This window comes from Peromyscus eremicus, chromosome 3 (assembly GCF_949786415.1).
Source record: "Peromyscus eremicus chromosome 3, PerEre_H2_v1, whole genome shotgun sequence".
In the NCBI taxonomy this organism is placed as follows: Eukaryota; Metazoa; Chordata; class Mammalia; order Rodentia; family Cricetidae; genus Peromyscus; species Peromyscus eremicus.
The window spans coordinates 18,922,693-18,944,989 of NC_081418.1; the positions used below are offsets into that span (position 1 = coordinate 18,922,693).

At 44.5% G+C, this 22,297-nt stretch overlaps 2 protein-coding genes across 2 annotated transcripts in view; one reads left to right on the top strand and one right to left on the bottom strand.

The window, feature by feature from the left end:
- Positions 1-7,985, bottom strand: part of Sgce (sarcoglycan epsilon) — a 70,977-nt gene extending 62,992 nt beyond the window's left edge. Inside the window, exon 1 of the mRNA XM_059257346.1 lies at positions 7,814-7,985. Coding sequence (XP_059113329.1) covers positions 7,814-7,850 — 37 coding nt within the window. The 5' untranslated portion in view covers positions 7,851-7,985. The remainder of the gene's footprint in view (positions 1-7,813) is intronic.
- Positions 7,986-8,197: 212 nt separating this feature from the next.
- Positions 8,198-19,790, top strand: Peg10 (paternally expressed 10). Its single transcript, XM_059257347.1, is given in 3 exon segments — positions 8,198-8,420; positions 15,001-16,259; positions 16,262-19,790. Coding segments are annotated over 2 exon segments (2,499 nt in total). The 5' UTR covers positions 8,198-8,420; positions 15,001-15,091; the 3' UTR covers positions 17,593-19,790.
- Positions 19,791-22,297: the final 2,507 nt, after the last annotated feature.

Here is a 22,297-nt window from a genome sequence, read left to right on the forward strand (position 1 = left end):
TCTCTATTTACCATGCTCTGGCTGCCCCAGGACCTCAGCAGAGCCCCGGTCTCCTTCGCACCTTTCCTGAGTCACATCCCTAGCATTTATTCCCTTTCACATCTGAATGTTTCCTGGGGGAAAAAATTCCACCCTTCTTCCAGGCCAGTCAAATCCTCTGCTAGTGTTTGCAGCATTTAGCTTAGTTCCAAAGAGTACAGTCTTGTGTGTAATTATTTGATTAATCTTCACAAAGATTAATCCTGAAGAAAAAAAAAAAAAAGCTTGATTCCTCTTTGTCAATTCAATAGTGTAAAAAGCTCTATAGCCGGACCACCAATTTCCCAGAATCTGTCACAGTGTCTCAAAAACACCCAATGCACCCACCCCTAAAGAAAGTATAAAATAATTATTCACTCATTAACATTACCAAGGGTTTTTCTAGTTTTTCATCATTACTATCAACCATAATAAACACCCACGTCTGTATCTCTGAGCACTTTTACCAGTTTACATGTAGGCTAAACATTCATAAGGAAAATGGCTAGCCCACAAAAATGAAATGTATAATTCAGATTCTGATAAGATATCTAATGCCTACTGCAGCGCCGGTCTCTGGTTAGAATCAACTGTGTAACTACTGAAAATAAAAGATGTCAAAGGTGCTACATTGATTAACTGTTGCATGGGAGAGAAAAGCGGTATCATTTTACTGCCTAGTGAGAAACACGGATTTGCTAAAGGAAGAAAACAAAAATCTTAAGAGTTAACGTTTCCTTTGCTTTTGCATTCAAAGGTAAAACTATATTTTACTATATATAAATAGAAATATATATATAAATAGAAATATAAAGCTATATTTCTTTGCATACCGCTGAAAAATGTGGGGTGGGGACTGAAACACCCCGCTATAACTGCTCTAGGAAAATTAACTGTGATCTCTTTCAAATTCAGAGTGAACCCCTATCTCCATAATAATCAAAGTGGTGACCGGATGAATGAGGGAAAAGGCAAAGAATGGGAAGGAATTTACACCAAAGCTGCCTATCTCCCAAACAGTTTTGAAACCAGCCGTTTCTTTTATCTGAAAAGAAAGTCTGTCCTTCCTTGTCACAACAGATGCTGTGGGGATGCCCGTGGTACAGGCTGCCAAGGATCTACTCTAAGTATCTATTAGCCTAAGGTAATTAGGTAGAAAGTGAGCCATGTGAAAGATGATTTTTAAATAATGAAATACATTTAAACCACTGACATAAATTACATTACTATTCCTAAGTGAAGATTAAAACAAAAAACAAAACACCTCACCCGAAAGACCTAAGAAGAGAATGGTACAGCCTTCACTAACACAGTAGTACTTCTGAGAGTGTAACAATAGTCACACCAGCAACAAATGTTCGGAAGCAACCCAGTCATTTCCCAGGATAACTAAGCTTTAAAGCTTAAACATTGGGATTATTACTTTGCAGTTCAGGGACATGGGCAAGCACTGCACTCAAGGAATTGCAAGTAGCCGCCCGCAGATCAGGGAAGCTTTGACATGCCAGAACCTCACTTTTGAGAGTTTCTCTCCCGGAAACAGGAGCTGAGCCAGAGAATGCCTGTGGCGTCCCCAGCAACTGGGAAGGCAGCCACCGCAAGCGGCTGTGTGTGTTATTACAACCTCACGGAAGTGTATGGCAGTGTTACAAAATGAGTGAAAAAGAGAAGGACGTTGTTTGACAGTAGAAATCCACTTCATGCAATGAGGACGAGAGCGGTTCACGGCCGACTCCTAACCACTGGAGTGGAGAAGGAAGTCCGGGCCTGAGGCAGGAGGGAAGGCAGGAGGGAAGGCAGGAGGGAAGGCAGGAGGGAGAGGTGGGTTAGCAAGGGAAACAGAACTGCCTCCCTTTTCTTCACTTCTCTCACAGAGCCGGCCATAGTTTGCAAAGGTTCCAAGTATTTAATTCAGATTCTATGAAGTCAGAAAAGGCTGCTCAAAAAAAACGAGGTCCCGGATGGGAGTCCTCTCACCTCCTGAATTCATTTTGAACAATCACGTCTTCCAAGTTAGATATGGCTATCAAAATAAACAATCAACGGGCAGATGCACAGAAAAATCTGCCCCAAGGCATGTTTGACTCAGCAAGAATGTGCTCCCGAGGCAGTCAGGAACTATGCTCATCCTGATAAGTGGTTCAAAAGGCACAGGCTGGACGCTACTTTTGATAGTTATGATTTTACTGTATTACTGAAGAAAAAAAAACCCAACTTTATTATAAAGTGATACCACAGGGAGAAAGAGGGGTTACTGTAGAGAGCTCTGTCCCACATTCCTCTGAGGAAGGCAGGCACCAAGCCATCTTGGGGCAATGGCCAGTATCTTGCCTGCTAGGTAACCCTGGAGTCCCAAGCATCCACCACCAAGCAGAAGTCTGCTTGAACCAAGCAAGCCGCCCCGGGAGCCAGGGCAGAAAGAAAAGAAAGTGACTTGGGAAGCTAGCTAAGACAAGGGCACTTGGCGGAGGGAGAAACAGCCTTGGCTTTTCTCACATTTCTCAAGTTTGCCATGCAGAGGAGAGAAGCATGAAATTGCAACTATCAGAGGAGAAAAAAGGTTCCCATGACAAGTTTGTATAGTGGCTACACCAACAGGTTCCAGAGGTCTTCAAACTCCCCACCGCAAAAAAGGTGAATGTTTCTGATGCTGTAAAGGAACAGTGGAGTTGATTTCTCTGTCCGGCCGCACTGTTAGGAAGGACTTGAGCTGACTCTAGCTGCACTTTCATTCACTGATGCTGGTTCTCCTCTCTGAAGCAAACAGAAGGGAGTTTATTTCTACTTTTCCTCTACTCCAACTAAACATTTCCAGACCCCTTGAGGATACCCTCTAGGACAGAGGTGCCAGATCCTCACCAACCCCACAGACAGTTCTGCAAGTTGTCTAATGTGTCAACATCTCTCTTCAAACTGACAGCCAGAAATGAACACAATACTCCAGATGTGCTTGATTAGAGCAGGGTCCTATTAATTTTTATGATGTACGGACATTACAGTTAATCCCACAGTCTAACTTGGATTTTTATTTCTATAAGTCACATCATGCCGTGGCTTCATCCTGATCTTCCCGTTTCTTGCCACATCAGTGAATTAAGGTGCACTGGTTGCTGCATGCTGTGCCCGCAGCACAGCACCGGACTCAACTTAAATGGTATTTAACTCTAAACTCTGTTATCTACTTGCAACAGCTATCCCTTTTCCAGGTGTCCATGAACTGTAAAGCAGGCCTTCTAGATCTCTGTCAAAATCATTTGTGCCAATGTTAAACCAGTGCAGATCCAGGGCAAGGGTTTATGACCCTACCTGGGCTCCTCTCTTCTTCAGACCCAGTCACCTATACACATCTGGCCGGCGCTGGTCCCAGATAAGTCTCCGGCTCACATACCAATCCTGCTAATTAATCTGAACACCATCTCTCACATCAGCCTACAGCCTGCAAACTGCTTCCCTGAAAGCAAGATTCATTTATCTTTCAAAATAAAGTGTAAAGAATCCAACAGCTTTAAAGTACAAGTCTGTGAAAAAACGCATACATACCAAGTAAAACCCAGGAAGGAAAGAATACCAGTGAAAACGTTTATGACAGGCTGTGGAGATTGTTTGGGGTTTATTGTTATTATTGCTTAATTCATTGCTGTCTTTACTACAGTTACATGTCTTTTAAAGAAAATTAACAATGAAAATCATGTACAGAGAATTTGGCTTGGAAGCAGTCCATGTGAAATGGCTTTAGACCATTGAGAATCTCTTTCCAACCGGAAAACTCTAAGCAGAAAAACAGTCTCTGATAGGACTTGTTGAGCCCTAAAAATATCAGCCTAGCTTCCTCGCTTGCTTTCTTTCTCCCCCTGTCTTCTTTCCTCTTCAATAATGCATTGCTACAATCTGATAAAAAGGGAAAGAGCAGACTAGAAAACTGAATACTGAAGTTTAGAAAAAAAGTCTGGATGATATGCGCACATGTGTGTGCGTGCACGTGTGAACATGTGTGTGTGTGTGGTGTGTGTGTGTATGTGTGTGTGTGTGCCCATCTATCCCTCTGCCTGCCTGCCTGCCTGTTAGAAAAGTTAAGAAATATGGGAAAACAGTATAGCGACTAAAACAGAGCAAAGTGTAAAGATTCTTTCCAGCCCAAGAGCCCAAACAGACAAACCCATATCATCTGATTACCTAGGGTCCTGTTCCACGCTGAGACTAGGAAATAAGATAAATAAATGGAATATACATTTAGGTGTTTAGAACAGAGACTGTGGAGGGGTAAGCTTAAAGAAAAAGGATCGGGTAGGGTATGAGCCTATGGACAATTAGTTTGGAAAAAAAGAAAAGCAACAATAATTGTGGAATAATAGTAGAGAAAAACAGGATGTGTAAATACTGCACTTAGATCCACAAACAATCTTAGTATTTGACTTGAAACATTGTCCACAAGCCAGGATTTCTTCCCTGTTTCAACCTTGTCTTTAGGGGGTGATTTCCATCAATGAATACCAGTGTGAAAAGCCGGACATACTCGATCTTTCTCTCTCAGCTTATACCTAGCCCGTTTTTTATGGTGCTGTTCATTGCCGTTTGCAGAGTCTGTGAGACAAGTGAAAATTCCATTTGGCTTAGAAATATAATTTTCTCCCCAACTAGAAAATATGCTACATACAAAGGTAAACCAATAGCTGCTAGATTTATGGTAATAACAATAAAATGAGCAATTCAAACCCTAGTCACTCTTTAGACAAATGAAAATTTCATCTTGTTTAAAAATAATTTTCTCCTACTATCCTAGAAGCTAAGCCAAGAACAGGCAGCAAATCCGCAAGTTCGCATCCATATCAAATTCTCATTAAAAAGGATAAAATGTCCAAATAGGAATTCTACTATTTGACTTGTGAAAATTCTACCTTTGCTTTGAAATAGAAATTCCCCACTCCTCTAGAACTTACCCTAAATGTAAGATATAAAGTCAACAGCTTCACAGATATATGGCAAACTGCCATAAAATAGGTAAAATGTACAAACAGAAGAAATATTATGTGCGATGTCAAAATCCTACGTGGTGCTAAAGGACTTTGCCCACCCCGCTGAAAACTAAACACGGTGGTAAAGCAAGAGATTGATAGCTCCAGAGGAAACTCTTACAAAAATGGATCAACTGTTCAGATACAAAGGACAGCCAGTATCTAGTGAAGTAAATAATGCATAGTAACACGGCACGCGCTTCACACTGACCCTTGCGACAAGCTGGCATGAGATAACCCACACGGGGGAAAAAACATGTTAGAAAATCTAAAATGCACCTGAATAGTACATATCAAGAGTGTTTACTAGTCTTATCTATCAGAATTAGGACAGACTGGTTTTTCAAGTTTGTTTTGGTAACAACAACAACAAAAATCTAAAGTATCTATTTTTGTGTCTGTTCAGTTAAATATTGTTTTGTTCTTTCAGATAGAAAGAAAGTTTTACCTAAACATCTGTTATTGCTTTTTCCCTGGGAAAATTAGGATTTGAAGCAAAGTGAATTTTTTTTCATATGTAGAACATAAAAAACCTCAAGGATATTGAACAGAATTACAGCTACATGTGAGAATCCTGAGGTCGGGGAGTCTCTGCTTGGCTTGTTGGTTTGAAGTGCTCGGGTGATATGGCTGTTCATATGCATCAATCAGAAAATATTAATTTAATATTGCTTCTTTTAAAGAAAACTGTAAAATTAATGTTACTTGATGCTCAAAACTTACTTGCTTGGAAAGAAAACATGGAGAAAATTAATTTGATCCAATATTTAATTTTGAGAAAAAAATATACTCAACCCTATAGAAAAAAAAAAAATTCTTTAGCTACGTCTGTAAGCACAGAGGTAGTTTGCCGCACCACAGCCAGGCGACGGTGTCACAGGTGATCTTGACTGCCTTTATTGAGGCTCTCTCTGGAATTTGGACAATGAGCAGACTTACTATTATTACAAAAATAAAAAGCCTTTTTCACGTTTTAAGCCAAAAACACCGGGTTCAAATTTTGAAATGAAAAATCAAATTAGTTCAAGCCTTGAAAGACTTAGGTGATTTTTTTTTAACTTGAATTTTTCTTATTTTTTTTTACCTATGCTTGCTATAAATCTCACTTTTTAAAAAGCAGTGTTATCAGTGAACAGCTAGGTGAATTAACTTTGGATGAGAAACAATCGCTAAGAATCTGACAGTCCCGTTGTCACCAGAACAGCGGCTGTTAAATAAACATTTTTTTTTTTTTTAAATCCTGGAATTAGTCTGTCTTGCAGAAGAGGATAAACATTTTTAAATTCAAAAAAACATGATTGTGTTCACCTAGCTTCCTAAAAAAAAATACCTTTCCCTGCTGGAAATCCGCACTAATTCATTTCTGTTTCTGGGGGTCAACACTTAATTTTTAATAAGTAGGTTCCCAGTAAATGAATGAATTTTTGCTTAATGTTAAAAACATTAATGCTCTGTATCGCGCAAGGTCCCTTCCATCTTGTGGTACACAATGGGGCAAAGTCTCGCTTTTTCCTTTAAGGAAAAAAGCTGTAGGACTCTTCCTGAAATACGCTGAGTTTTAGTCTTGAAAGACAAATACGTTTCATCTGTGGTGAATAAATCCAACTCAGTTGTAGACAATTGGATTTTTCTTTTAACTTTAACTTTGGACAAAGATTAGCAACAGATTGTCCAGTTTCTCCGCGCCTAACATTTTGCGCAGCTTAGGTGGGAATCCACATTAAGGTTTTATTTCGCCTCCTTTCTCTTCAGTATTTGAGTGTTTTCTCCCTTTGTGAATTTCCCTACGTTTAAAAAAAAAATCACAGGTTTATATGTACCAAGTCAAGCAAATGTTTGGAGCCGAGTCTCGGCAACCTGTTTCAAAGGTTTAAGCGTGCAGTTACCGCACCCCAAAACATTCATTCACGCGCACGATTTAGAAAACTGTAACGACGCGGGGAGAAAGCCGAGGTCTCCCTGTAAACCTTGTAATCACCACCGAAAGTCCGTAGCTGAAACCGCCAAAGCCCGCCAAGAACGCGGGAAGCATCCCCAGCTGTTTTCAATTGTTCCTGCTTTCCCCGCAGATTGCATTTAGTAGGGCAATGGGTGCTGTTTGCAGCCTCCCTGGCCCTCAGCCATGGCTGACCCCGGCCCGAACACCGTGCGGCTCCCAGCATTTCACCATTCTACTTCCCTGTTTGGTAAAACCTAAGAAAAACCAGGTTTGCGCCCCCGGGAAATATGCTTAAAAAGAAGGGGGGATTCAGTCTTTTAAATGTCATATTTTGGTGGTCTTTCTCTCTCAATCGGATTCCCGAAAGGAAGAAAAGATCTGTACATCTTTGTGTGAGAGAGAAAGCAGCTGGTCAGCCATGTCCTCTGGCTCGCATCTAGGCCAAGGAGTCTCAATTGTGGGGTAAAGCCCCCCACCCCAAGGGGCGATGACCCCCAGATCTCTGCTTCAGGGATCAGAAGATGTCCTCCACCAGGGTGGGGGCAGGGAGGGGTGCCCGCAGTGGAAACTGGAGATGAATTCCTGCCCTGCAGGACAGGGAGGGGCCGGGGCCGTGGGGGTGCAGAAAGAAAGAAAAGGCCAGAGGTCAAGCCTGGGGAGGGACCCACTGGTGCCAGGAGGTGGGCTTCGGGGCGCCCCGAAAGAGGGGTGCTGTGGGGGCACCGTGTAGAGAGAGGGGCTCGCACCCTTTGGGCACGCCCTGGTACCCCGGAACCCGAGTGGGGGAGGGGGAGGCGGCGGCCTGCGGCCCCCGGACCTCCAGTGTCGCGCGCAGACCACTAACCTGTCAGTAAGAACGTGCCAGTGGTCGCGGGGCTCATCTTGCGTGTCCCCCGACCCTTTCCCGTCCAAGCACAGGGGTCTCCCAGCTCCCACCACCAGAATAATAGCGTTCTTGGCCTGCCTAGGCCGGCTTCTCCCCTCCCCTCCCTTTCTTCTTTCCTCCCAGCTTGGCCAGTTCGGCATCGGTTTCCTGCACCCCCCACCCGGGCCCATGCTCCCCCTAGCGGCGGGCCAACGCAGCGCGGGCTGCACCCCCCACCCCATCCCCCCGGGCGCCCGCCCACGCACCCCCTCCGCCCCCGCAAGCCCGCGGAGCACGCTGGGATTTGGCGCCCCCCTCTTCGGAACAGACTATATAAGGCGAGCGGTCCGGGCTCTCGGCACACGCGTTTCCAACTTCAGTTGGTGTGTGTCGAAGAAGGAGGAGAAGAATCCCGACTCCGACCCGAGGAAGCCAACCACCGGAGAAGGTCCACCGAGCGTCGCCGAGGTCCGCTGCGCGGTCCGCGGTCCGGAGCTCCTCCGGACCGCGGTCTCCAGTGGACCTTCGCCCGGCCAGGTGTGAGACCCCGTCGCCCTTCCTGTCTTCGCAGAGGAGTCCTCGCGTGGTGAGTATGCGGTGAGGATTTTTTTTTTAAAAACGATCACACGCATATCCCCGTTTATTCGGGAGCTGCGGGAGATGAAGTAGCGCCCCGGAACATCTCCTCGCAAATCTTTTTTTTTCACGCCTTCAGTGGCCGGATCCCGAGACGCGAGCGTGGAAAGCAAGTCTTCACGGCTTCGCTTTGCACGACTCGCGTCCCGAAATGGTCAGTAGACGCATGAGCTGCGGACAGCGATGAGCTGCAGACGCACATGAGCTACGGACCGAACTGCGATGTGCTCCTCAGACGCGCTGCAAAGAGACCGCTCTGCAACTCTTGGGCGCTTCAATGCGCTGCAAACGGAGAAGCGCGCTTCATGCGCTGCGAAATACTTAACTAATGGGCGCTTCATGCGCTACGAAATACTAATAGGCGCTTCATGCGCTACCAACTGATGGGGCGCTTCATGCGCTTCGATATACTAATAACGCGCTTAATGCGCTTCACTGTACTAAGAGGCGCTTCATGCGCCTCGCTGTACTAATGGGCGCTTAATGCGCTTCGCTGTACTAATGGGCGCTTCATGCGCCTCTCGTACTACTGGGCGCTTCATGCGCTTCTGGGTACGAACGCGGCTTCGTGCGCGGCAAACGCGGCCGAAATACGGCGATCCGCGAACTGATCCGTGCTTTACGCACTAAATTCTGAGTGCAGGAGAGTAACCAAATGCAAAAGCGCAAGAAAAATGAATTTAGAAATGCGCTACAAACTGCCGCAGAGCCAAAAAAGCCAGACTCTTGAGCTCCAGAAAAAGTGGCTGTGGAAGGACGAGAAAGTACAACTCTCTCCTTGGAGGGTGGGGGGACAAAACCCTTGCGCCTTTTGGAACGGCTCCATTCCGTTTTCCCGTAGGACGGCTAGCTGCATGATGGTGGTATTAGACAAAATGGAGCCCTGGGCGGCAAAAATTAGTGTTGACGCCATTCCTGCTCTGGCAGTTGAGTGGAGGGGGGGTGGATTTTGAAGATGGCAGAACGGGCTGCCTTGGCTAGTGGTGATTGATTGACGTGACGGTGCAATTGACTTGGTGGCGCAGATTGGTGCCCAGCAACAGTTTGTGGAAACTGTCTGATTTGCAGGGTGGGTACGAGGCCGAGGGGAGGGGGTGGCTTGCTCTTGCTGCATGGAAGGAATCTGGTTGTTGGAAGCTGGTGGGAGGGGTCTGGGGAGGTGGGGGGAGGCGGGGGGAGGAGTGCAGACACTCTGCAGCCCTGTAACAGCCAGTCTCAGACCTGCCCCTCCCATCTAGCCTGCAGAGGCCTAGCGCCTCGCCCGCGCCTCGCGTGGCGCGCGCCTTTCCAGAACATGCTTCCACAGGCCCAACCTCCCAAGTGCTGACGCCTTAGAGCCAGCCTACTTAGCCCCGCCCAAGGCCCGCCTCCTCTGACGTGGCCTGCCCAGCCCCGCCCAAGACCCCGCCCAAGGCCTGCCTCCTCTGAGGTGGCCTGCCCCGCCCCGCCCCAGGCCCGCCTCCTCTGACGTGGCCTGCCCAGCCCCGCCCAAGGCCCGCCTCCTCTGAGGTGGCCTGCCCAGCCCCGCCCAAAGCCCGCCTCCTCTGACGTGGCCTGCCCAGCCCCGCCCAAGGCCCGCCTCCTCTGAGGTGGCCTGCCCAGCCCTGTCCAAGGCCCACCTCCTCTGACGTGGCCTTCCCAACCCCGCCCAAGACCCCCCCCCAAGGCCCGCCTCCTCTGAGGTGGCCTGCCCAGGCCCCGCCCCAGGCCCGCCTCTCAATGTTCAGCTCCTCCCAGAGCTTCTCCACCGAGGAGGCCTAGAGCCCCGCCTGCCCTCAGCCTGCCTGCGCCTGCGCAGTATGGGCCCCAGCCCCTCCCTCAGGTTTGCCTCCACTGCGCAACTGCGCCACACAGTCTGAGCCTGGCTGTACAGCCCCGCCTCCCTGCGGTTTCTCTGTTGCGCGGTTTTGCTTTTTGTCCACAGGTGTCTAGTAAATATAAGAATAATAAGAATAATTAACCACAACAATAAGTATACCTGGCATGCATAAGCACTTTTAATAAGTGCCTTGCATTATTAAATAAAATGATCCCACAATTAAAACTGATAGTGGGATATGAGAACATCTAAGAAGACCTTGGCTGATGCCTTGCAGCCCTTAAGCCAATTATTTATTTTAAATTAAAAATTAAATTTAAAATATTTTCATATTTAATTATTGGACCAAGACACCTTTGGACTTACTGGAAATGAATGCATATAAGAGCAGAAGCAGCTTGAACTATGTTTCTTAGGAGTTTGAAGTGGTGGTGTTGTTATGGATGAGCCTCTGAGGGAGGAGACAGTTGTTTTCTGAGTTGTGTTTTTCCTTAAAAATTCTAGGTGATTAGCAATGGCTGGCCCGCCTACATATGATAAATGGTGCTTGACACATAGTAGGCGTTCATTAAATGTGTGCTAAATGGCCAGAGTAAATTATTCATTGTCTTGCTGCTGGCCTTCAGGCTTTTTTGAGTTTTTGGTCCTTTTTCCTGTGGTGCTTTACTAGTCTGAGTTGAGTTGCTGTCCACCTCTCTCTTACATTTAAAACTTTTTTTTTAATTGTATTTTTTAACTCCAGCAAAGTAAGCTGTAATTATAATGTGAAACAAAATTATATTTTCCAAATAATTAGCTTTTTTCATAAAAAGCTAATTATTTGTTATTCCAAGTAATTAGCTTTTTTCATAAAAAGCTAATTATTTGTTATTTCCAAGTAATTAGCTTTTTTCATAAAAAGCTAATTATTTGCTGTCCCAAGTAATTAGCTTTTTTCATAAAAAGCTAGTTTAAATTTGGGACAAGTGGATTATTAATGCTACATATTGACATTTAAAATTTGTGTGATGTCACAGAGTGGTTACATTGCAAAACATAGATTGTTTCAACTGGCTTAATTAAACATCTGTAATTTACAGAAAAGCCAAATAGAAATGTCTCTTAATTAATGAAGAAATTAAAAAAAAAAAAAAAACTGGTTCCCTACATTACACACCATGAGCCAGGATTTTTAAGGGGAGAATTGGGGACTTTTGCCCCCCCAAACCCTCACCTTCTTAATGCCCCTCCCCTAAAGTACAACTGTCTATGGGAAATAGGTGCTTATAATTACAGCTTGAAATTTGCTTTGCTGTGGGAATTTTATTTGCATATTAAAAAAGTTCAAACTGTTGGAAATAAATATATGCAAATTAGAATTTGCATTTCACTTAATTCATATAATACTAAGAAAAGGACATTTAAAAATTTAAAGCAACTAAGTTGCTTAATGGTGTTTCGTTTCCTAATGAGACACTTTATATGATTTTATTTACTATTATTGTCCTTTGATGTTTTGGGGGAATTAAAAAAAAGGTTTGAAGAAGTCATTGTTAAGAGTTAATAATTAATCAGATGTACTTATTTATTCCTAAACAGCCTAAAACTTAATTATCCTATGAAGATGGCACCTCAGGTAGCTTGGCTTATGCAGTGTGACCTTTCAGTTTTCAGGAATGGGAGCTCTCAGCAACCCCCACTCCTAATCCCCCCCCCTTTAAGAGGGAAATGGGGGAGCCACAGTTTTAAGTCAAATTAAAAGGAAGTCCACATGCTTCTTACCTCCCATCAATTGTGGTCACAGATCTTAAACTGGTGACCTCACAGGCCACAAGGGGCCTTTAATGTGTTTAATACTGTCTTATTAAAACACAAAAGCGACGCCCTGAAAATCCATGTGGGAGGGGCACACTTCCCCAACTTACGTGGGCACAGCCCCACCCCATTTCCTTAACTCCAGTCTCTAAATTACCTTACTTATATTGCAAAAATTATATTGTTTGTAAAATACCAATACAAACAGTGTATTGATTGCTGATTGCCTTTTGTAGGTGTCACTGCCCACCAGACCTGGCTTCAGTAAAGCCCACCCTGATAGATTGTGTACCTTCCTGACCTGGGTCAGGCTGCACCAAGCCATGCTGAGACCATTTTAAGGAAGTTTTTAATTTCTGTTTTAAAATGATTATTTTAGTCATCTGACCAGTGCTTATTAATTGATTTTTAATGAGAGATTAAAAGAATTTAATTAAAACATATTGCATTGTTTTGACTATGGTCTTTGTTACCAGTACACTTGTCCTTAAAGAAGTCAAGGTGTCTTCTAACTTTTTAAAACTTGAATATTATCAGTTATTGTTAACTTTGGTAGCCTGTTATTAAAGTGATTAATTAAGTAGAAGTGTTAAAACTGTTAAAGTGGCACACTAGTCCCTGCCCTTTAAGAACCTTGTGTGCTCTACTCATTGGAGAGGCCACAGGAACAGCTTGGGACTAAGGGGAAATGGCTGCAAGGGAGGGGCCGAAAAGATGGGAGGGGTGGGGGGGTGGGGACAGGGGTGGGGGGTGGGGACGAGGTGGGGACGGGGGTGGGTGGGTGGGGTGGGGACGGGGACGGGGTGGGGGGTGGGGGGGGTGGGGGGGGACGGGAGGTTGGGGTGGGGGTAGGAGGTGGAGTGGGGGTAATAAGAAAGCAGGGGGTTTGGACAAGGGTGATGAACAGGTACCATGTGGGATGACAGTTTTCCTCTATTTTTTAAAAGTCTATTGATTGAAATATTAGCTGTTTTCCATCTAATTTTCTAATTAACAAATTTTTATCTTTTTTTGTTTCATGGAATTTAATGAGGGCCCATTTGTGCCTTGATTGGTCAGAAGAACAACTTATTTTTAAACTTTTGTTTGTTCAAAAGTTTTAAACTTCATGTCCTTAAACTTTTATTGAACGTTTTAAATTAAAAGTTTGTAACTATTAATAAGTTTTAAACTTTTTGAAAGTTTAAACTTTCAAAAACAGAACTTTAAAACTTTCTAAAGTTTTAAGCTTTAAACTCAAAAGTTGTTTGTAAGTTCAAACTTTTTAAAAAAAGCTTTTTTTTTAACTCCAGTAAACTTAAACTTTTTAAAAAGTTTGAAATTGGACAGTCTAGCAAAGTTTTTAAAACTTTCTAAAGTTTTAAGCTTTAAACTTAAAGATTGTTTTTAGTTCAAACTTTTAAAATTTTTTTAAACTTTAATAAACTTAGTTAAACTTTTAAATAAGTTTGCTAGACTGTCCAATTACAAAGTTTTTTAAAACTTTAAGTTTTAGCCTTTAAACTTAGAAGTTGTTTGTAAGTTCAAACTTAAAAAGTTTTTTAACTTCAATAAACTTAAAACTTTTTAAAAAGTTTACTAGACTTTCCAATTACAAAGTTTGTAAAACTTTAATATCTTATTCTTTACTACAATTATTTTAATTTTCCAAATTTGAGATTTGAGATCCTTACAAATACATGATTATTAATCACTCTGATTGCATTTAACCCTTTTTTTAGGAAGTACACAGGCAGATACTGTGCTGTAGTTATCACTGCACTCATAATGAAAACATTTAAACTCCTCCCCCCGCCCCATCCACTCACCTTTCTTGGAGTCCAGGCCTATCCCACCTTAATTTGACAAGCCTTTGGGTGGGGCCCTACTGACAAATCTCAATTAAAAACTAAAGGCTACACACTGGTGACCAGGAGTACAAATAAACTTCTGTATTTCTTTGACTAATAAAGTATATTTTTAAGTTTCTTTAGATTCAGGATGCCCAAGCTGCCATAGTTACAGCCCCTTCCCACTTATACAGAAAGTTACCTTTTTGTTTTTAATTAATAACCTTATTAATAATCAGTTAATGGTTGTAATTCAGTGATTTATAACATTATTTAATTAAGGCACAACAAATTTGAATTGTACTATTATCAGGCATCATTAAAAAAGATATCCTATTATATAGCCCATTTCTTCCTAGGAGGCATCAATTAATATTTGTTTAATGATTGCCTAATAAGGTAAACTGACATCCCCATGTACTGTTCAATGCCATTTCTGCCCCAAAGAGAATTCTGAGGAAGTTAACTTGTAGTCACAAAAGCAATTAGACAGTCTTGGCTTTGTGATAGTGTTTGGTTGTTTGACTTGATAATTAGACCTTTAATGTTAAGGGTGCACCTCTGTTGTGACATGTGGCTGATGAGTACACACACTGTGGTTCTAATACCCACCTCTTTTGTGTGTGTCGTTTCTTATTGATTAGCGTATTAGTTACTTTTCCCTAACATCCTTATTAGTAAAACGGATGGTGTTGAGATCATTTTGCATAATTTAGAAGTTATTTTGCATAATTCATTTCCTATTTATCTTTGACTTGGACCCTCCATACAAAAGGACTTGTTTACTATTGTCAGCTTTCCTTTATAGTTTATGAAGGTGAGGGTGCTGTTGATGAAGGTCATGTAGTAATTATAAGGAGCAGGTGACATTTTTTTTTAGGAGAAGAGTCATTTGGATGTCTGGACATCAAGAAGTAGTATGCTTTTGATTATTTCGTGAACGATTACTTCATCCTCTTTGGAGGGTGTGTGTTGTCGACTAATTATCAACTGATAATTATCAAGGGATATTTGAAAAATTAAATCCTTGTTTATAGAGACTGCTGTGAATGTGTATGTTGAGTGTATGCTTTTGTTGTCATTTACAGGAACAGGAGGAGACGCCGATCACGAGGGGCCCAGGGTCCTGGGCTTCCCCCCCAGAGTGAAGCAACACCTGGGAGGTCCCCTCCCGCCACCATGGCTGCGGCGGGCGGTTCCGACTGCCCGCCCCCTCCTCCTCCTCCTCCCCCCAACGACAACAACAACAACAACAGGCCCAGTAGCCCTGTGCCCATCCTCGGTCGGCGCCGCCGCCGCCGCGCACAGCATGGAGACAACGGCAACCCCGGGGAGGACCAGCAGTGGGAGGGCCGCCGCCCCCAGTACCACGTGTACTGGCTCCCGTCGGCCAACAACAGACTGCGCTACCTGCCCCAAGAGGAAGAGGAACCAGAGCCGGAGCAAGTTCAGATCCAGGTGCCTGCAGACGGCGAAGAAGAGGAAGAAGAGCTCCAGGGTGCCACAGCAGCGCCTACTCCGGCGCTGCTCTTCGGCGACGACTGCCTCGAAGACCTCCCCTTCAAGTTCGATGGCAACGCCGAAATGCTGAATCAGTTCCTATCCCAGTGCCGGGCCTTCCTGGCGAAGGGCACCAGAGCTCTCGCCGACGACCGAGCCAGGGTGTGCTTCGTGACAAGCATGCTGATTGGCCGAGCCGCCCGCTGGGCCACTGCCAAACTGGACAGATACACTTACCTGATGCACAACTACGAGGCCTTCATGATGGAGCTGAAGCTTGTCTTTGAAGACCCGCAGAGACGCGAAGCTGCCAAACGCCGGATCAGACGTCTGCGCCAAGGCCCGGACTCTGTTGCCGACTATGGCAACGAATTCCACATGCTTGCCCTGGAGCTGGATTGGAGTGAGCCTGCTCTCATCGACCAGTTCCTCGAAGGCCTCAGTGACGCCATGCATGAGGAGCTCGCTCACGAGGAGATCCCAGACACCCTGACTGAGCTCATCAACCTTTGCATTTACATCGAGAGAAGAATGGCCCGTGATGCTGCTGCCGCCGCCGCTGCCGCTGCTGCTGCCGCCGCCGCCGCCGCCGCCGCCGCTGACGGGGAAGAAGATGATGACACTGAAGATGAAGATGATGACGACAACCAGGCCCGGGGTGGTCCCCCCAGGGCCGTGGTGATGCCTCAGACCCACCAGACGGATCCCACTGAGCCCGTGGGCGGTGCTCGCATGCGCCTGACCCAGGAAGAAAAAGAGAGACGGCGCAAACTGAACTTATGCCTGTATTGCGGCAGCGGAGGCCACTACGCGGATAACTGTCCTGCGAAGGCCTCCAAAAATGCGCCGCAGGGAAACTCCCCGGCCCCGCTGTAGAGGGACCTTCAGCGACCGGGCCGCAACGTACAAGGTCCCCACCCCCCGAGGCTGTGACTACTCACTTTCAAGTGATGCTCCAGATCCATATCCCGGGCAGACACACTCTGTTTGTCCGGGCTATGATTGATTCTGGAGCATCAGGAAACTTCATCGATCAAGACTACGTCATCCAACATGGGATTCCTCTAAGAATCAAAGAATGGCCAATCATGGTGGAAGCGATTGATGGGCATCCTATAGCCTCGGGCCCAATTGTACTGGAAACGCACCACCTGATTGTTGACCTGGGTGACCACAGAGAAATACTGTCTTTTGATGTGACTCAGTCTCCGTTCTTTCCGATTGTCCTGGGAGTTCGTTGGCTGAGCACCCACGACCCTCACATCACCTGGAGCACTCGCTCCATTGTCTTCAACTCTGATTACTGCCGGTTTCGATGCCGGATGTACTCTCAGATACCTCCTGCTGTGCTGTTGCCAGTAATATACCCACCACACCCACCATTCTTCTACCACACGGATGGATACAGAGTTTACCACGTCCTCTACCCTGTGAGGTATTACTATGTCCACAATGTGTACACGCCTGTGGATGAGCATGTCTACCCTGGTCACCGGCTGGTCGACCCCCACATAGAGATGATCCCTGGAGCGCACAGCATTCCCAGCGGACATGTGTACTCATTGTCTGAAACTGAAATGGCTGCCCTGCGAGAATTCGTGGACAGGAACGTGAAAAATGGCCTCATGACTCCCACCGTCGCTCCCAATGGAGCCCAGGTCCTGCAAGTGAAGAGAGGGTGGAAACTCCAAGTCACTTACAATAACTGCAGAGCTCAACACCAAAGCTGCGCAGCTCAGCACAACAGCGCAGCTCAACACGCATCTCAACATGACAGTGCAACTGAACACGACGACGAAGACGACGAGGACGACGCAGCGCAACACGACGGCGCAGCTCAACATCACAACTGCATGATCCAAAACCAGTACCATCGCATGACTCTTCCAAACCTGGCAGACCAGGCACACCTGGCAAGCTACGGTGAATTTGTCCCTCAGATTCCTGGATACCACCCGATTCCTGCCTATGCTACCCTCGCAGGTCATCACGTGACATTTGCATGGTACCCAGTGGGGCGAGATATACACGGAAGAATGATCCTCATACCTGTTGTGATCACCTGGTGCCCACATTGGCACCACCATCATATTCATCCGGTACCTCAGTATCCGCCCCCGCAGCCGCCGCCGCCACCGCCGCCGCCACCTCCACCACCTCCATCCTACAGCCCCTTGTAAATACCTGTCGTGTCCTCTGGAGTGTCTCTGCCCTCAACTTCGTCCTGTGCAGCTTCTCAGTGACTGTGTGCTGCTGGATCTTCAGGCCACCTGAGGCACAAAGAAAGGCACACAGGGCTGACACAGGACAAACTGATTTCTTACAGAGGGGGAGACAAAGAGAAGGAGAAGGAGGAGCAGGACACGACTTGCCCATACCCTAGAGCGCCTTATGAAGGAAGCCGAACTTTCTGATGCAGTACGGAAAGGCTTCCGTGATTCTCCTGCTGCACCCACTGGAACTTGACCTTTGAACTATTTGTCTTAACTGTTTGTGTTTGATTTTCTACCACTGCCAATAACCCTGCTGCAGGACCTGTCACCCCCCCCTCCTGCCTGCTGAGACTCCATTTTGCTTCCATGCAAGGAGATGAAAGAGGCAGGCCTGAAGGAGCGCATGTTTCAGCCCAGTCTCCAGGGGCAGACACAGCCTGAGCAGTGGGACACATTTTTGTTTTCTTCGTGCTGAAGTCCCCTTTTGCATCCTCATCCTCTCACCCTTACCCTTGCTTGCATGCTTAGTTTAGTAGTTGTTGTTTTTAAGTATGTTATTCTCAAGTGTTGACTGTGCTTTGAGAATTTTCATTGAATTGCAATCTCAATTCTACCAGTTGAGCCTTTAAATTTCACAAAAAAAATGATACACAGACTCTAAGAAGAAACCTAATTGGCTATTGATTCTTGTTCAATTGGATCAGAAAGCTTGTCAATCATTGTGTTTTACAGTAATTACTTTTAAATGGTGCATTTGCGCTTCTGATTTTTGTGAAGCATCACTTCAGTTTACCTCAGAACTCAGTTCCATCCTTCATCCATTTTAATTGATTTGATCTTCAAGCTGCAGAGAGCCTAGAAATGGGCCATCATCTGCAGCCCTGGCATAGACACACGGACATTAGCCGCCAGTGCAAGCAAACGTCTGGAAGTTGACCACGACAGTCAGGGAGAGCATGCTGGTGTGGGGTCACAGCTCCCACACAACATCCCTGACACACGTGGGAGTGTGTTTTGAAGCTTGCCAATGACTTTTCGGCAGTGTGTTCTATGCTCTATTCCAGTATATACTATCTATAGAGGTTAGGCATTAAGGATAAGTAATCGTCAATTTACTCTATAATACTGAAATTTTGTTAAGTTTCCTTTTATTTTCTTAGGTTGTTAAGTTTCCTTTTATTTAGTTAAGTTGTTAAGTTTCCTTTTATTTTGCTTCTGTTCATCAAATTTACATTAATTGTTCCTTTTTTTTCCTTTTATTTGGCATTTCCAACAAAAATGCCTTTATTCATTTATTAGGAAGGAAAGATAAGTTGGAAAAGGAGGAGCATACAAATGGACAAAATTGACTAATTGGCTGTGGGCCCAAATTTTTATTTTTCATTGATTAATGATGAAGGGGATGTGAGCATTCCTATTGCTGGTCATGAAGGTCATCATGAAGGGTCAGTTTAGTTTGAACCAGGAGGCATTTGGCTTAGATACTGATTTGACATGGGCATCTGTATGGTGCAGTCCAGAGTTGTGTTTAAGTTTGCAGGTACCTCCTGGACTCCTGAACTGGTCTGGCTGTCACACGTCATCGACATCCCGCATCCCCACAGTACCGAGATTGGCAACAGAGAGCACCCTGTTGGAGAGGCCTGAGAAGTCATGAAGGACCACCTGTGGAAGAGAAGAGTCTGCAGGAACCGTGCTACATATTCAGCTGGAGAGGGAACACGCATCTGATGGGAATGGACGCTTTTGATTGTTTCAGATTGTAGAACATTTCTGAGTTGGTTTTGAACATTGCATTGTTTTTCTTTTTTTTTCTATAGACAATTAAGTAATTGGGGATACATAATCATTAAGAATTTGGGGTTGGGAGGGATTATTAAGTAATTTTAGGTGGGTGGGTAAGTTAGGATAAGTTAGGATAAGATAAGTTAGGATAAGATAAGTTAGGATAAGATAAGATAAGTTAGGATAAGATAAGATAAGTTAGGATAAGTTAGGATAAGATAAGATACAACAACAAGTGGACACGTGTACTTATTTGTCACTCTTACCCCTCCCTACAATTATACCTTTAAGATTCTATTCAGAGGGAACTACAGGGAAATCAACATTTATAAGTGAATTGGACATGGACAAAAGTCTAGTGAAAGTTGAGAGCTGATTAGATTAATAAAGGCTATAGGAATTAACTCCATGGATAGATTGTGAGTAACATCTTGAGAGGTACCAGATGATAAGTATCATTTGAGAAACTGTTGTTGGAATAAAACTTGTATTGCTGAATGATAAATATTCATGGAAATTGTAAGAATGTGATGAATAAAAGTGCTTGTTCTTTCCCTGTCAGTAGCCCTCCTCCCCTCCCCTCCCTAATCCACCCCTTCTTCCCTTCCCCCTCCCAATCCCACCCCTCACACAATATTACTGTAATTGCTTTACTATATTTCTCTGTATTGATGTTACAATAAAAAATTCAATAAATAAAGACTTAGTGGTTAAGGCAAATTGTGTCCTGATCATTTCAGCGCCCACCATCATCAAGAATGGAGGGAGGAGTGGTGGATGGGTCCAAGTGACAGAGGTGGGAGCTAGGAAGTGAAGGGGTTGGGGAGGGGTCAAATGGGAAAAGAGAGGGTGGGGAATGGGGGGTTTGGGAAAAAGTTGGGGATGGGGGTGGCATATAAACAACACACCAGTCACACATCATCAATGATATACCCAGAATACCCCAGGATTCATTCCAGCTGTGACATTAGCCAAATAAAGTAATCACCTCACAGCAACTCCAATGACATAATCATGTATGTATGTATGTATGTATGACTTGAAATACTTGAGATTTATTAATATATCAGAGAGGGCGGGACCTGGAAGAATGAAAGGGAAGAATAAGGGTAGAAGAATGGAAGATAGAGCAGGAAGGTTAAGGTTGACATGGTGGTATGCAACATACCAATCACATAGACTCTTATCAATGATATTCCCAGACTACCACAGGAAACCAATTTACTCCACTTATAAAATACATATGTAAGGAAGCAAGCAATTGATAGTGATTACAGGGACACAACAACCTTAGTATTTCTTGGAACGGCTGAGATTTACAAGTGGCGGGGGGCGGGGGGCAAATAGGATCACAAGGCAGAGTGGGCTATGGGAAGTGGTGGCAAGAGGGGTGGGTACAAGTTGAGTAAATTTGGGATGGGGTTTTGTATGAAGAATGCATCAATCACGGGACCTAATAATAATACACAAAGAATACCCCAGGAAATAAATATATTCTAGCTGCAAAAGGCTAACATATAAACCCACCAATTAATGATAACTCCAGTGACATAACACTGGTGTAATTCAATATGATGGGAGTTCTTGAGATTTGTTAATTGAGATGGGGGAGGAGGAACTGAAGGAAGAGTAAAGGTGTAGGGCTAGTAATCCAGTAGGAAGGGGTGGTGTATAAATGGAGGGGTGGTGTGCAGGGAACACATCAGTCATGCACACACAACTCTAGCAATGATATGCCCAGAATAACCCAAGAAATCAACTAATGTGTTCCAGATGCAAAACATTAGTATCCATAGTAATAAAGTCATCAAATAATAGTCCACAGACACAGTAAACCTCAGTACTAATAGTATTTGAAATAATTAGGATTTACTTATTTAAGTGGAATTGGGGGCCAGCAAGATGGATCTGCTGATAAAGGTGCTTGCTGCCAAGCCAGACAACCTGAATTGGATCTCTGGAACTCACAAGGTGGAAGGAGAAGACCAGTGCCTACAAGTTGACCTTTGACCTCCATAAGCTCAGAGCCGGACAGTGGTGTTCCTCCCTCCCCACACAAAATAAATGGAGAGGGGGGGAGGACGGGGGATCATTTGGGGTCGGGGGGAAAGGGTGAATGGGGGAGATTAAAGGGTTGAAGAAGAGAGATTGGGGTTGGGTGTGGCTTTGGATGGGGATGGTGCATAAAGAATATCAATCACATAACTCACTATCATTTGTATGCTGGGAACACCCAAGGGATCATCAACTGTATTTCAGCTGCAAGATATTAGCAGATATAATGAGGCCAGCAATTAATAGTGAATTGGTAATCATAAAACATTAAATAATAATGGAATAATTAAATAAACGGAATAGAGTGGAGATGGAGGGCCACTGAGGAGAGGGGGGAGAGTAGTGAAGTAATGAGAGAGAAGATTAAGAGTGGGGTGAGTTGAGGAGAGGGTCGTTCTAGTTAAGAAAACGTCAATCGCACAACCCAGGATCAAGATACACCCAGAATACCCCAGAATTTTAACTGATTGGGATTATTATACATTATCAAGCATGAAATAATACCATGAATAACAAAAACATCATAGTTTCTCCTGTGACATAATACATTTTTAATCTTTAGTCTCAATATTACTTGGAATAGTGAGGCTTATTGATTAGAGTGAAGAGGATAGTATAATGGGGAGAAGGGAGGGGAGGTGGGGGAGGGGAAGAAAGAAGAGAGTGGAGAAAGTGAGATGGGATTGGATGGGAAAGGTGGGGCTGGGTGTGACGGCACGTCAATCACAGTCCAGATCAATTATATACTCACAACCTCCAAAAAAATAAGTATATTGCAGTTGTAAACTATTAACGTATTAACAATAAAGTCATCAATAATGACTTCATTGAC